Raw genomic sequence first — 16336 nt, forward strand, 5'->3', positions numbered from 1 at the left:
TGCGTCGATCAGAACAAGCAGCAAGCAGCCTGCTGTCCCGTCTATCCCCCACCGCCAGAGCTCATCTCGGGCAAAAAGTTCTCCCAGCTCAAGCCAAGTCACCTTATCTGCGTGTGAGGTGCCTGGAGTTGTAGAAGGTAAATAATATTGCGTTATTTGGAATACAGACATTTCATGTGTGCTCAGTGTCCACAACGATCTGTGTAAATGTAGGATGAAATGCAAGGCAGGAATCATTGAACACATAACTATAAAAGAAACGTTTTTCATATTTTAGTAATAATTGACAAAATGTACACATGAAGTGTATAATGTGTGAAGGCTGAAGTCCAAATATCAAATAAACACTTTCAGAAAAAGTACACGTATAGCAAAACAAGCGCGCTTTTATTCAAGAATATAACCGTAGATAAAGAAATCAGTTTAGGGTACAACACTGACAGCTTTGTTGGCGCAACAGTAAGAACTGCTGATTGGAAATCAAAAGGTCGCTGGTTCAATTCTGTGCATACCTGCTGCTCTTATTCTTACAATTATAAAATAAAACATACATTTGATTTGAGTCTGTAACAGCCGGTGTAAATTTATGGTACTTGTTTTTTTTTATTTATTCAGTTTTATTCTCTCAGTCGTGTTCACACTCCCACTGATCTGACACTGCGAGTTTCCAAATAAAGACGTGTTATTGCAGAGGTGAACTCAGATGAGGATGAGGGTTCTACATCGTAGGCTTCAGGAATTCCAGTGTTCAAAACCATGCTGAATGGTCAAATGATATCTGTGGTTAATTGGCTAGGCAGACCCAGTCGATGAAAACGTGTAGTGAATGTTTCTCTGGAAGTTCCGAGTAGACATCTTGATTTGGCGTACATGCATTTTCATCTGTTACCACCAGAGGTGCTTCTTCCAGATCTCCATTGACCCTGTTCAAAGCTTCTGTGGTGCTGAGCCATTTACCTCTTTAGCCCTTGTGTTCCTGGGACTTTCAACAAACACTACCACATACTTAGGGTCTTCAGAGACCCAGCATATATTTATAGTTAAATCAAGCCACAAATAACCATAACTGTCCACACTTTTATTGAAATCTCTTTGATGAACACCTTGCCTGAGCTATAACGCCTCTACAATTTCCTGTCTACACCATTCATGATATGATGGCATCAGAAGTGTCACTCTGCACTGCGTCTCTCTCTGAAGCGTAATCTGCTATCAACAAATTGGGCTCTTTTAATGGCTTGCTGTGCTGATAAGTGTCCAGCTATGTCTTCTCTTTATCAATTTCCTCACTCAACTTATAAATGCCTACTGTAAAACAGGACACAAACAAACATAAAGAGTTGGGGAACCACCCTGGTGACCCTGAGTAAATGAAATGCAGTAATTGCAGAAACATCCTCACCGACACTTCAAGATGGCTGATTTCACTGCACAACAAAGTTTTTGCTTCTTGAACACTGTTGGGTGTTTCTTATAGATTTTTGGGTGCTGATCACGAATATCACATCAACATTTACCCATCACGTACCGTTTCAGTTTTGTCATGATTGTTTCTTCTATTTGTATCCAAACATTTTCGCTCCCGTAAGTGACTTATCAACAACGGTTTGTGCAGCCTGGGCATGTCCAGCCATGGAATCAGAGGTCAGGTTGGAAGCCGTTCTGTGGAAGTTGGCAACCTGGACAGGTCTGAAGGAGCTTGACGCTGTCTCAGCACGCTATAATGGTGGCTTGCATACACCGATCCTGCTCATTTGGTTAATATCGATAGTCAGTGTGTATGTAGAGTATCAGTATAGTAAAGTGTAGTACAGTGCATCCGGAAAGTATTCACAAATTTGCAAAAATCTCAAGTAAACTTTTTTCACGTTGTCATTATGGGGTGTTGTGTGTAGAATTCTGAGGAAAAAACTGAATTTAATCCATTTTGGAATAAGGCTGTAACATAACAAAATGTGGAAAAAGTGATGAAGCACTGGGAATATTTTCCGGATGCACTGTATCTGTAGCAATAGAACAGTAAGTAAGCTTGATGCTATAGATGTTTTGGTGTCTCGTCAATGTCGTAACAGCCGTGATACATTCTGTTATATCTGTGTGTGTGAATATACACTTGAGCCTGGGCATGTCCAGCCATGGAATCAGAGGGCAGGTTGGAAGCCGTTCTGTGGAAGTTGGCAACCTGGACAGGTCTGAAGGAGCTTGACGCTCTCAGCATGCTATAAAAGTGGCTTGTATACAGCGATCCTGCTCATTTGGTTAATATCGATAGTCAGTGTGTATGTAGAGTATCAGTATAGTATCTGTAGCAATAGAACAGTAAGTAAGCTTGATGCTATAGACATTTTGGTGTCTCGTCAATGTCGTAACAGCCATGATACATTCTGCTATATCTGTGGCGAATATACACTTGCGCCTCAGAGACGTTGGATGACTGGTCTTGTGAAGAAAGCTTATCATCTGTATTTCGGCTGGTGATCAAGACAAGGAATGGCCGCCTCACATTTGCTGTGTTACATGTGCTGTCAGTCTGAGAGCCTGGCTCAGAGGCACTCGAAAGACGATGCCGTTTGCTGTTCCGATGATATGGCGAGAACAGAAAGACCATGTGACGGACTGTTACTTCTGTTTGACGACTGTGTCTGGTTTCTCTGACAAAAACAAGAAGTCAATTGAATCTCCTAATCTGCCTTCAGCAATGAGACCCGAGCCACATGACGACAGTCTTCCAATTCCGAAACCACCAAGAGGACTGGACCTTAGATGAACCAGATGAAGAAACTGCAATGCAGGGTACTGACAGTGACATTGACCCGGATTTTGAACCATACTCATCAGGCGATCCACATCTGATAACACAGTCCTAATTGAACGATTTGGTCAGAGATATGGGTCTGTCAAAAGCAAAAGCTGAGCTGCTGGGTTTGAGACTGCAGGAATGGTGTTTGCTGTCACCAGGGCAAACCATCCCTGGGTCCGGTACCTACCTCTTAGATCCCATCTTCCAGTGGCAGCTTCCATGGCCTGGCCGCTTCCTCAGGCCTGCCGATCCTTTTACTGACGACAGGCTCCGTCAGCTTGCCCGCTGCCTTTAGGCTGCTTCTGGACGTTTTCCTTCCCATCGGGGAAACGGGGATTTCGTGGGCCTTCGGCGACTAAAAAGGCTGAGCCGCTTGCTGCTGTGTGTGCCTGCGCAGGAGCACACGTTCTTTGCACCACTGAGTGTACGCACGCCTTGCGCTGCTGTGCCAGGCTTTCACAAATTATTTTTTTGGTGGGTCCCTGCCTTTTAACAGGCAGAGAGTCCCATCTGGGATGCCATGTGAAAGATAACCCTGGACATAGCCGGATGTCCAAAACACACGCTTTTATTTTAGTTCTGCACAACACAGCCACAATAACTCACACGGCTCAAAGGTTTGCAATAACTCAGTCCTTTCTTCTCTCTATTGTTGTTCCTACTCAACAACAACAACAACATTTATTTCTATAGCACATTTTCATACAAAAAGTAGCTCAAAGTGCTTTACATAATGAAGAGAAGAAAAATAAAAGACAAAATAAGAAATTAAAATAAGACAACATTAGTTAACATAGAAAGGAGTAAGGTCCGATGGCCAGGGTGGACAGAAAAAACAAAAAAAAAACTCCAGAAGGCTGGAGAAAAAAATAAAATCTGTAGGGGTTCCAGGCCACGAGACCGCCCAGTCCCCTCTGGGCATTCTACCTAACATAAATGAAATAGTCCTCTTTGTAGTTCAGGTTTTTCACGGAGTCACTTGATGCTGATGATCATACAGACTTCTGGCTTTTAATCCATCCATCATTGTTGGGACATCATGGTGCTTTGGGTAGATGGTGGTGGCGCACGCCACCACCAACAGGACACCGGAAAAGGAAACAGAAGAGCAAGCTCCATCCTCTTCCACCCAACTCCGGCTCCCCGAATGGAGTGAGGCGGCTCCTTTTATGGCAGAGTGGTGGCTCTGAGGCTAAGGATCTGTGCTGGTATCCAAAAGGTTGCTGGTTCAAATCCCCGTCACTGCCAAAAGAGATCCTACTCTGCTGGGCCCCTTGAGCAAGGCCCTTAACCTGTAATTGCTCCAGGGGCGCTGCACAATGGCTGACCCTGCGCTCTGACCCCAAGGGGTATGCGAAAACTAACAAATTCCTAATACAAGAAATTGTATAAGGCGAAATAAAGAACAAAAAAAAAAAAAAAAAAACACCCAGATGTACTCCAGGTTTTCCCTGATGATCTTCTTGCAGCGCTTCCTGGTGTGGCGGAAGTGCTGCCGTCCAGGGCTCGGAGATGGTCCAGGCGCCCCCTGGCACTGACCATGGACCCCAACAGGGTTGAGCCTCCAAGCTCTCCATCCGTGACCCTGATGTATTCTTGCACCCCGGGGAAGATATTACCTCTCTCCGTGTCCTTCACTTTTCGAGGCGTCTTGGTGAGGCAAGGTCCCCGGTCGTATGCCACAATACACACACACAGAATTCCAAAAATAGTATTTTCGGACTCAGGGATGTGTAAAACACCGAGATTCATCAAAATCTGCAAATCGAATTTTTGAACAATTACAATACTTTCCCTATACTTCGTATACGAGAAAATAAAAAGGCGTTTTTGGAATTTGACAGCATGAATAAGGACATGAGCATTCAGAGTGACTTTTAACACCAAAGAGGTCACGACATGCACCCAGTAACGTGAGACCAGTTTTAGCATCTGAAGTACAAAATGGCACCGTCCCTAACTAAACAAAATGGCAGCCATAATAGTAAAAATAAAAAGAACTAAATGGAAAATACGAACATATTCATGATATGCTCCATCAAATATCCCAATAAAGGTGCAAGAGCACACAGAATGAATACGAGAAATGAACACAACAGTAAAGTAAGTTGTCCAGTTTAACACGGCCATCATTTGTTGTCCAGTCAGGCCCATTGATGCACTTTCTCATCATAGCTTCATTTTCTCTTTTTTCTTTCAGTACGAGTCGTTCTTTGAATTTAATGATCGCCTAGAAAGCATCATGGACAAAGCCTACATCTACAGGTAGGACTCGGGGGTTTGACTATGTCTAAGTATGAGGAGAAGAGGAAGGTCTGAATGAATGTAATCAGAGCCGCCATTTGCTATATGCAGATCACGCATTGCGTGTGGGGACCCTGATTGGAGGATTTTTTCACAGACCTCTGTGGTTCAGGAGCCAATAGGATTGCATGTTTTTGTCGCTTGGTTTTACTTGACTTGAGTCAGATAACTCTAATGGTAACCATACAGTGTAACTGGGAGGGGGGGTTGCATCACATAACACCTCTGACGTCCAATACAAAGGGAAGACCTCCTCAGTGGGGGTCCGCAGCTTCACTTTCTAGGGGTCATTGCTGTTTCATCAATTGTCGCATTAATGCTTTTGACAGTCACAGTGCATTCTACACTCATTGTAACCAATTGATGTCTTTCTTGGGTGGTCCTGAGAGGAGCGCGTTACAGTCATCTAGTCGACTAAACACAAAAGCGTCAACTCATTTCTCAGTATCTTGCAATGTTATAAGAGGTCTCACTTTTGTTGTACAGTGGACCCTTGACTTACGAACTCAATTTGTTCACGAGGGCTGGTTGTAACTCAAGTTGGTTGTAAGTCAAGACTATTTTCCACCCATCCATTTTCCAACCCGCTGAATCCAAACATGGGTTACGGGGGTCTGCTGGAGCCAATCCCTGCCAGCACAGGGCACAAGGCAGGAACCAATCCCGGGCAGGGTGCCAACCCACCGCAGGACACACACAAACACACCCACACACTGGGGACAGTTTAGAATCGCCAATCCACCTAACCTGCATGTCTTTGGACTGTGGGAGGAAACCGGAACACCTGGAGGAAACCCACGCAGACATGGGGAGAACATGCAAACTTCACGCAGGGAGGACCTGGGAAGCGAACCCTGGTCTCCTAACTGTGAGGTAGCAGCGCTACTACTGCACCACCGTGCCGCCCTCAAGACTATTTTTCCCATATGAAATAATGGAAATACCCATAATGCATTCCGAACCTCCCACAGCAACACTTACTTAACCTTTTCATAATAAAAAAGGGTTGTATAATGTGCATAATTTACCAAAAACACCAATAATTTTTCTAATGTATTAACCAAAAAGTTATAAAAAGTGCCTAGCCTACTAGAAAGAACAATTTCATTCTGTACTCACCATTTAAGTTGACATCTTTGGCTTGCAGGAAGGGAGGAGGAGGAGGAGGAGAATGAAATGGAAGGTGCTTATCTTTACTTTGTAAAATTGTCGAGATTGTGGATTTTGACATGCTGTACATATTAGCGAGATCGGTCACACGAACGCCACTCTCATATTTCCGCACAATTTCCTTCTTTGTTTCAATTGTGATCGCTTTCTTTACCTTCGTTACCTTCTCTTCCTTCCTTAGCTTCTGTAAGAGCGATTTTCCTTGTTTCATGAATACTTCTTAGATGACAATGCATAAATTATGGAAGGTTCCTATAACCCCCATAAATAGAATTAGAATATTGGTACATTCTTTGCCATTTCTAACAGCTTGGAGTAAACATTATTCTTCAGTCAGCTAGTGATAGCCTTGCCTTGTATAAGGTGTAGAGACATACGGTTTTTAACCGTGACCGCACGTTACCGTGCCTGGGCACTTGCCTATGTGCCAACCGGCTTATGAACCTTTAAGTACAGAAGAAGAAATTAAGAACCTTTAAGTATAAAAATACTAAAGTCTTTCAAGAAAATCTAAGATTACAGAAGATACATTTTTCCCCCTTTTTTTGCCTTTTATTCTACGTGTGTAACTATTTTTTCTTTTATTCTTGTTTGGATTATTCGCTTTTAACTTTCACTAAATACCTTTAAAACGAACTCTTGGACTCTGAGAATTCTTTTGACACGTGTCTTACCCGTGCCTGATGACACCTTATATTACAGCTTCTTTTCTAGCTTTTCTGGGGCCATTTTGATAGCAATTATCGAAATAAATTATATAAATCACTGCACTGACTGAAATTACGTCCACAAACACACGTATCTGGGCTCCGACTCACGCTTACGAACGCTCTCAGCTGTTACAATCGCACAAGCGGATACACGTGACCGCATTCGGGTCGTAACGCAAGACGTTGGTCGTAATTCAAAACAAAAATTTTGGGCGTAAACCAAGTTGTTCGCATGTCAGGCCGGTCGTATATCGAGGGTCAACTCGAAGTGGAAAAAATGCTGCCCTAATAATCTGAGTAATATGTGATTTAAAATTCAGGTCAGTGTCAATAATTACCCCCTAATTTCTTTAACTCTGTTTTGACTTTTAAGCCTAGTGGATGAAGTTTATTTCTAATACCCTCATTATATCCATTTTTGCCAATCACTAAGATTTCTGTTTTCTCCTTATTCACTTTGAGGAAATGAGTACTCATCAGATGAAGAAAGAGAAAACAGAAATATAAACATAAGATTACACAACATACTAAGTAACAAAGAATAAAGTAAAGTCTGATGGCTAGGAGGACAGAAAAAAACCCAAAAACCTCCAGAGGGCTGGAAAAAAAATTAAATCTGCAGGGGTTCCAAGGCCACGAGACCACCCGGCCCCCCTAACATCAATGATCTTAATCATTCCTCTGGGTTTTCAGACTTCACATGGAAGAATTAGATGATGACAAGGGGGCTCCGCCCCCTGCTCGCTTCGCTCGCCTACCCCTGGCGTTTTGAACCCGTGCCCGCTGGGCAGCCACGTGTGAGGATGACGCACGTTTAATACGGAGCGTTCACCCGTGTCACTCTGGGGCCTCCCACTGTTAATACGGAGCTCCGTCCTTACTATTATGCGGTGCATTGTGGACTACTGCGGACCCCGTAGTGTTTCCCGTTTCAGTTTGTATCTCGATCAGTCGAGCTTTTGTTTTTGAAGCTTTTGAATTCCGGTCTTTATTATCAGTAACCTGCTGTCCATGTGTTTGGCCCACTCGTTTAACCTGTTTATGACGTTTTACTTTGCTTTCTACTCTGTCTTTCATTTCTGATCTCGCTTTATTCTGCTTTTGTTTCAATGACACCTGGTCCGTGGTGAATATATTTTCCCTTTTTCGAGTAATAATTTTCATTTGTTTGCGATATTGTGATGTTTATCGTACTGTTAATAATGCATCACTGTAATGTGATTCACCTATGGTGTTTAGTTTGGACGTGTGAGGATGACGTATGTTTAATACGGAGCGTTTGCCCGTGTCACTCTGGGTCTCCCCACTATTACTATGAAGCTCTTTCCGAACTATTATGCGGTGCACTGTGGAGTGTTTCCCGTTTCACTTCGTATCTCGTTTAGTCGAGCTCTTTCTGTTTGGAGCAGTGCCTGCCTGGTCTGCGGCATTTCAGACGCACGTTGTAGGCGCCTGCATTCATTAATTATATCCAGGCAGGCGCGTGTTTGTATCTCGGTCACTCGAGCTGTGTCGTGTTGAATCCGTGCCTGCTTTGCTCAAAACACCACATTCAGAACACATTGGATTTCGTGGAGAAAGTGAGAGAGGTCATTATGGAGGCAGAAGAAACCTTGGTCTCATTTGATGTTACATCTCTATTCACTTGTGTCCCAGTGACTGAAGCAGTGGAGGTAGTACGTAAGAGATTACAGAATGACCCCACTCTCAGTAAAAGAACCTCTCTCAACGCAGACCAAGTGTGCCTGCTTTTGGAACTGTGTCTTCAATCCACATATTTCATATACAAAAGCCAGTACTACAGGCAGAAGCACGGGTGTGCCATGGGTTCCCCGGTTTCACCTATAGTAGCCAATCTATATATGGAAGAAGTGGAAAAGAGGGCTCTATCATCCTATCCTGGAACACCACTGAGCCATTGGTTCAGATATGTGGATGACACCTGGGTGAAAATCAGATCTCAGGAGGTACCACAGTTCACAGACCACATCAACGGGGTGGACAAACACATCAAGTTCACCAGAGAAGATATGGAAAATAACAAGCTAGCCTTCTTAGACTGTGAAATTTCCATCGTCAATGGGGGACATTTGAAAGTGGATGTGTACCGTAAACCCACACATACGGACCAGTATCTAAGGTTTGACTCTCACCATCCACTAGAGCACAAACTAGGTGTCATTAGGACTCTACAACACAGAGCTAACACCATTCCCACAGACTCAGAGGCCAGGGAAGCAGAAGAACACCACGTTAAAAAGGCCCTGAGTAAATGTGGATATCCCAGCTGGTCCTTTGTCAAAGCAGGGAGGACACCTAAAGAACGCTCCAAGCGATTCATGAGAGAGGAAGGACATCCACTGCCTAAGCGAAAACCCTTAGTGATCCCGTATGTGTCAGGAGTATCGGAACAGCTGAGGCGCATTTTCTCGAAACACCGGGTCTCAGTGGCTTTCAAACCCCAAAACACGCTACGCCAAAGATTGGTCCATCCCAAGGATCGGGTCCCACGGCACAGAGTAACATAGTTTACGCAGTTAAGTGCCAGGAGGAGTGCCGTGAATTGTACATCGGGGAAACCAAGCAGCCACTGGCTAAGCGCATGTCACAACACAGAAGAGCGTCCTCGTCAGGCCAGGACTCCGCAGTCTATTTACATCTACAGGATAGTGGTCACTCCTTTAAAGATGAAGAGGTGCACATCCTGGACAGGGAGGAGCGCTGGTTTGAGAGAGGAATCAAGGAGGCCATTTACGTGAAAAAGGAACGACCATCTCTGAACAGAGGAGGGGGCCTAAGGGTACATCTGTCGCCATCTTACAATGCTGTGATTGCAGCCATTCCTCAACCCTCTATGAATGGTTCACACGTCTACTAATCAGTGGACAATTTGCATATCACTGATCAACTGGCCCTTTGTCAATGGTGCTAGTCTCTGTGATCAAGCAAAGGTACTGTTTATAAGGTTGGGGAAACCTGCAGTCAATTGAGACTGAGGAAGAGACTTGGATAAGTCTCGAAATATTTCTCCCACTTAAAAACTTTGTCCAGATGAACAGAATCAAATTCCTAGGATTTGCCTACGCAGTTTGAGACGCGCGTTGTAGGCGTCCACGTTCATTAGATCTGTCCACGCGGGCTCGGTGTCGAAGCTGTGTTAGTTGTGTGGTGTGGCCGTTTAAATGTCGTTGTTTCTGCCTTTATATTCTGTATCTCGGTGTGCACGTGTATTTTTGAAGCTGTTGCATTCCAGTTTTCATCATCTGTAACCCACTCTCCATGTGTTCGTCCCCGTTCTTTAATCCCTTTATAAAGTTTTACTTTGTTTCCTACTCTGTGTTTTATTTCTGACCTCGCTTTATCCCTCTTGTGGCATGTCAGACGGTTCATAGTCTCTCTCGTTTTACTCTGGGCAGGGGGGCTTTGTTCTGTAACCTGCTCTCCATGTGTTTGTCCCTGTTCTTTAACCTCTTTATGACGTTTTACTTTTTTTCCTACTCTGACGGATCGTAGTCTCTCCCGTTTTGCTCTGGTGCGTTTGGGGGGGGGGGCTTTGTGTGGCACCTGCGCACTATGTCTTTTGCGTCCACGGGCAGGTCCCTGCATCCATATCCGGTTTACCATTCTCGTTTAGTAATATGGATGGTCATGTGGACCTCTGGCCTTCGATCCATCAAGGACAGCGTGGCGCCCTGATCGCTAAGTAGGGCTTAGTACGGAGTGCGGAGATACGATAATAGCGATAATTCAATGCATATACAGAATGTCAGGGTTGCACTAAAATGAAGGTCTGAGAAGACTACGTTAAAGTCAGTCAGTCAGTCATTGTCCAACCTGCTATATCCTAACACAGGGTCACGGGGGTCTGCTGGAGCCAATCCCAGCCAGCACAGGGCACTGCAGGGCACACACACACACACCAAGCACACACTAGGGACAATTTAGAATCGCCAGTGCACCTAACCAGCATGTCTTTGGACTGTGGGAGGAAAATCACGCAGACACAGGGAGAACATGCAAACTCCATGCAGGGAGGACCCGGGAAGCGAACCCGGGTCTCCTAACTGCGACGCAGCAGTGCTACCCACTGTGCCACAGTGCCGCCCTTCCATGTTAAAGTAATGTGTTTATATCAGTTGTGGCGGATGGACGGAGCCCATGCCCGGCCGGGACGCACCTTCGATATTTGGTCCAGGGGAACAGCCATGGGCTACACACTACTCCCCCCCAGAACACTTGGTGGCAGCCCCCCTGGGTTGCATCGGGCATGGGACTTCGGAGCTCAGCCTTGTTGGAGCTGCACGGCTTCCTGAGCCCGTCTGGGTGGCAATGCAGCCACACCCGGAAGTGCAGCCAGATGCAGGTCATCAAGCACCGGCAGCACCTCCGGGTGGGCTATAAAGGGAGCCAGCAGCCAGCACTCTGAGAGCCTGAGTTGGGAGGAAGAGGACGACAACGCTTGTCTGGTGTTTTGCTTTGTGCTTTTGTGTTGCTGTTTTGTGTCTGTGGGACACGGGTGAAGACAATAAAAGTTTGTTTTTATACGTGCCTCCGGTGTTAGTCTGTGTCGAGTTGGCGCTCATATAGTGCCTTTGTTACACAGTTTTTTAAATTGCTTCAATGTGTCAGCCAGGTGAATTTCTGTCGGTTAGACACCCAGTGGTCAAGTGACAGACGTCTCACAAAGAGCCCCAGGAGTCGCCCGGTGTGCAGGGACTGCAAACTCTAAAGGTGGTGCGACAGAACATCAGGTGAAGGGTCCAGGCCGTTTTCATTTGTGTTATCGTGTGTGACACTCTTTTGAATCAACACTCTTATGCAAAGTTGGATTTTTGTTAAATGTAAATTTGACACAATGATGGCTGCCAGTGACTGTTACAGTCATATGAAAAAGTTTGTGACCCCCTCTCAGCCTGCATAATAATTGACTCTCCTTTCAACAATAAAGATAACAGTGGTCTGTCTTTCATTTCCTAGGAGTACTGCGGTGTTTTCAGAACAAAGATTTTTTAGTGACGCAGTATTTAGTTGTATGAAATTAAATCAAATGTGAAAAACTGGCTGTACACAAATGTGGGTCCCCTTGTCATTGTGCTGATTTGAATGTCTGTCACTGCTCAATGCTGATTGGTTGATGAGCTCATTAAGCCTTGAACTTCATAGACAGGTGTGTCCAATCATGAGATATAAAGGGATTTAAGGTGGTCAATTACAAGTTGGGCTTCCTTCCCTTTGACTCTCCTCTGAAGAGTGACAGCATGGGATCCTCAAAGCAACTCTCCAAAGATCTGAAAACAAAGATTGTTGAGTCTCCTGGTTTAGGGGAAGGCTACAAAAAGCCATCTCAGAGGTTTAAACTGTCAGTTTCTGTAACTGTAAGGAATGGAATCAGGAAATGGAAGGCCACAGGCACAGTTGCTGTTAAACCAGCAGGTCTGGCAGGCCAAGAAAAATACAGGAGTGGCATATGAGCAGGATTGTGAGAATGGTGACAGACAACCCACAGATCACCTCCAAAGACCTGCAAGAACATCTGGCTGCAGATGGTGTATCTGTACATCGTTCTACAATTCAGCGCAATTTGCACAAAGAACATCTGTATGGCAGGGTGATGAGAAAGAAGCCCTTTCTGCACTCACACCACAAACAGAGTCGCTTGTTGTATGCCAATGCTCATTTAGACAAGCCAGATTCATTTTGGAACAAAGTGCTTTGGACTGATGAGACACCAGTGGAGTTATTTGGTTAGAACAAAAAGTGCCTTGCATGGCGGAAGAAGAACACTGCATTCCAAGAGAAACACCTGCTACCTACTGTCAAATTTGGTGGAGGTTCCATCATGCTGTGGGGCTGTGTGGCTAGTTCAGGGACTGGGGCCCTTGTTAAAGTCGAGGGTCAGATGAATTCAACTCAATATCAACAAATTCTTCAGGATAATGTTCAAGCATCAGTCACAAAGTTGAAGTTATGTAGATGTTGGATATTCCAACAAGACAATGACCCAAAACACAGTCTGAAATCTACAAAGGCATTCATGCAGAGGGAGAAGTACAATGTTCTGGAATGGCCGTCACAGTCCCCTGACTTGAATATCATCGAAAATCTATGGGATGATTTGAAGCAGGCTGTCCATCAAATTGAACTGAACTGGAGAGATTTTGTATGAAGAATGGTGAACAAGACCTCCATCCAGAATCAGACACTCATCAGAGGCTAGAGGAGGACAGCGTCTAGAGGACAAAAGGAGGCTCAACTAAGTATTGATGTCATATCTCTGTTGGGGTGCCCACATTTATGCACCTGTCTAATTTTGTTATGATGCATATTTCATATTTTCTGTTAATCCAATAAACTTAATGTCACTGCTGAAATCCTACTGTGTCCATAAGGCATGTCAGATATTAAAAGGAAGTTGCTACTTTGAAAGCTCAGCCAATGAGAAACAAAAATCCAAAGAATTAAGAGGGGATCCTAAACTTTTTCATATGACTTTTATGTCAGAGTCAATTGAGGGTTTTTCTTTTTTTCATGGTGGGGTTCCAACAAGCGTGTCCATATCTGTATACTGCTCTGTGCTGACACTGACAGGCAAAAGGAAGTTTAGATAAAGTTAGATTAAGGTTCACTAAATGCATGTTCATTTTTTTAATATTTCAATGTTCTCCTTAATTATAACACTCGTATTTATTTACTGCATTAAGTTGGTTTATTAAGCACATTCAGCTGTAATTCTAGTAGTTTTCTGTAAGCCACAAACCAAGCCCTGTAGAATCAGAGTATCAATAACAACTCCAAGAGGCGCTGTGACCACCAGGGGGCGTTGCAACACCTGAAAATCCCAGACACAACTGCACAGACACAAGTCCCGGTATAATAAAAAGGTTAATTCTCATAAACACTTACACTGTGGCATCAGCACAACTCAGCACAGCACAGCTCTTCACTTTCCTTCTCTCTTTCTTCTCATCCACACTTGAACTCCACTGTTATGTTGAGTTCTTCCGATGTTACGGCGCAGGCCGACGGAAGCACTTCTGGGTCAATCAGAAGTCCCATAACTCCTTGCAGCAGGGCTGCCCCACTGGACTACAGTTCCCAGCATTCCCTTTGGATGACTCAATGGGTACCGAAACCCTGGGATGCTGCCATTTAGCTTTGAAACGCAGCCTCCCCCGATCTCTCCATTATATTGGCCTCCCGGTTGGTTAAGAGAATGGGGCCAATCCCAGCCTGGATGCCAGCCTATACGTGCCATCCTTTATAGTGCCCACACATGCGATTTAACTTTAGGAGATGGACCAGCGATTTCTTGTTCTCCTGCAGGTTGCTTTGCCTTTGTGGTTTTGTGTTGTTCTGATGATGAGTGGAAGATCCTGCTGAAGGACATTCCTGTCTCTCTGTGTCTGTCCAGGGCGTCACTTCCTGAAGGCAAAAAGTGGCCATGGTGTCCGAAAAAGAGCAGCAGACAACAAGACGTTACAGAAAAGGTCACCGCGGTGTTCGTCTCGTGTTTTCTGCCCGACCTAAACATGCAGTCTTAAAATTTTATATGGTTCATAAATTGGTGCTCAGTTTTAAAGACTCATTTTAATGGATGCTGGGATTTCCTTCTCCGGGCATTTCTGTACAAACACAATTCAGCTAATCAGTCAAAATGTCTTTATTGTTTATGGCAGCAGCTGAGAAAATCCTCTCTAGTAAGTAATGAGAACTTTTGACAAACCTGTTAGAAATGTCTCTCTTTTGAAGACAGCGTCAATTAGCTTCTCCAGTCATGCCCCATAATTCAATGACAACATGCGTCAAGTTCAATTACACTCTCCGAGTCCGCCATTTAGACGTCTGAGATTTAATAAGGCCGAGGCTGCGTCGTCCTTCTTTCAGAGTTTGGATGACAGTTGTGTCCTGCCATTTCTACATGAAGCAGCGGCATGACGTGCCAAAGTCACCCTCAGACCCAGCTGATCCAATTTAGGGTCCTGGGAACGCTGGGGTCTGTTCAGGCAGGTCTGATTATGAGGTGGGAATGCCACTGGACGGCAGGGTCCCCACTGACTTGATACTGGAGCATTTTATGAGATAACAGAGGAATTATGTGAAATATACAGTGGTGGGTAGACAGATTGACTGATATGAAAGGCACTATATAATAGATAGATAGATGAGGGGCACTATATGATAGATAGATAGACTTGAAAGGCAATATATAATAGATAAATAGACTGATATGAAAGGCACTATGTAATAGATAGATAGATGAGAGGCACTGTGTAATAGGTAGATAGATAGACTGATATGAAAGGCACTATATAATAGATAGATAGTGTGAAGGACAGCCGGGTCCCATGCCCGGCAGGGACGCCCCTACTGCATCTGTTCCGGGAGAGCAGCCATGGACACTTCAATACCTCCCCCGGGACGCTTGGTGGCAGCCTCCCTGGCGAACGATGATTCCCAAACCTGGTGCATGGCTCCATGGGAGATGCAGTCCTCCACAGCCTGGTTGGGGGCTTGAATGGCCACTAGGGGGAGCTGCATGGAGTCTGCAGCCCGGCTGGTCGAATCTTCAGCACCACCCGGAAATGCAGTTAGGACCAGGTGATCAAGCACCTGGAACGCTTCCGGGTGGGGTATGAAAAGGGCCAGCCACCACCACTCAGGGAGCCAGGGTCGGGAGGACGAGGACTACGCTTGCGGAGGAGTGGTGGGAGAGAAGAAAGAATTGTGGGAGTGTGGAGAAGAGTGCTTGTGGGACTGTGTATTGCCTGTGGGTCATGGGGAAGAAGAAAATAAAAAAGTCCTTGTGTTTTATACGTGCCTCTGTGTCCTTCTGTGCCGGGTCAGGCGCCTATATAGCACCTTTTCTACAATAGAAAGGCACTATATGATAGATAGATAGATAGATATGAAAGGCACTATATGATAGACAGATAGATGAAAGGCACTATATAAAGATAGATAGATGAGAGGCACTGTGTAATAGATAGATAGATGAAAGGCACTATATGATAGATAGATAAATAGACAGATAAAAAGGCACTATGTGATAGATACAGTAATCCCTCGCTATATCGCGCTTCACCTTTCGTGGCTTCACTCCATCGCGGATTTTATATGTAAGCATATTTAAATATATATCACGGATTTTTCGCTGCTTCGCGGGTTTCTGCGGACAATGGGTTTTTTAATTTCTGGTACATGCTTCCTCAGTTGGTTTGCCCAGTTGATTTCATACAAGGGACACTATTGGCAGATGGCTGAGAAGCTACCCAGCTTACTTTTCTCTTTCTCTTGCGCAGACTTTCTCTGATCCTGACGTAGGGGGATTGAGCAGGGGGGCTGTTCGCACACC

General features: G+C 44.7%; 1 protein-coding gene across 1 annotated transcript in view; it reads left to right on the top strand.

Annotated features, from left to right (window-relative positions):
* Positions 1-16336, top strand: part of LOC114653854 (cyclic nucleotide-gated cation channel beta-3-like) — a 170871-nt gene that overhangs the window by 78464 nt on the left and 76071 nt on the right. Inside the window, exon 9 of the mRNA XM_051929250.1 lies at positions 5001-5065. Within this exon, the coding sequence (XP_051785210.1) occupies positions 5001-5065 (65 nt within the window). The remainder of the gene's footprint in view (positions 1-5000; positions 5066-16336) is intronic.

Source organism: Erpetoichthys calabaricus, chromosome 6 (genome assembly GCF_900747795.2).
Source record: "Erpetoichthys calabaricus chromosome 6, fErpCal1.3, whole genome shotgun sequence".
NCBI classification, from domain to species: Eukaryota; Metazoa; Chordata; class Cladistia; order Polypteriformes; family Polypteridae; genus Erpetoichthys; species Erpetoichthys calabaricus.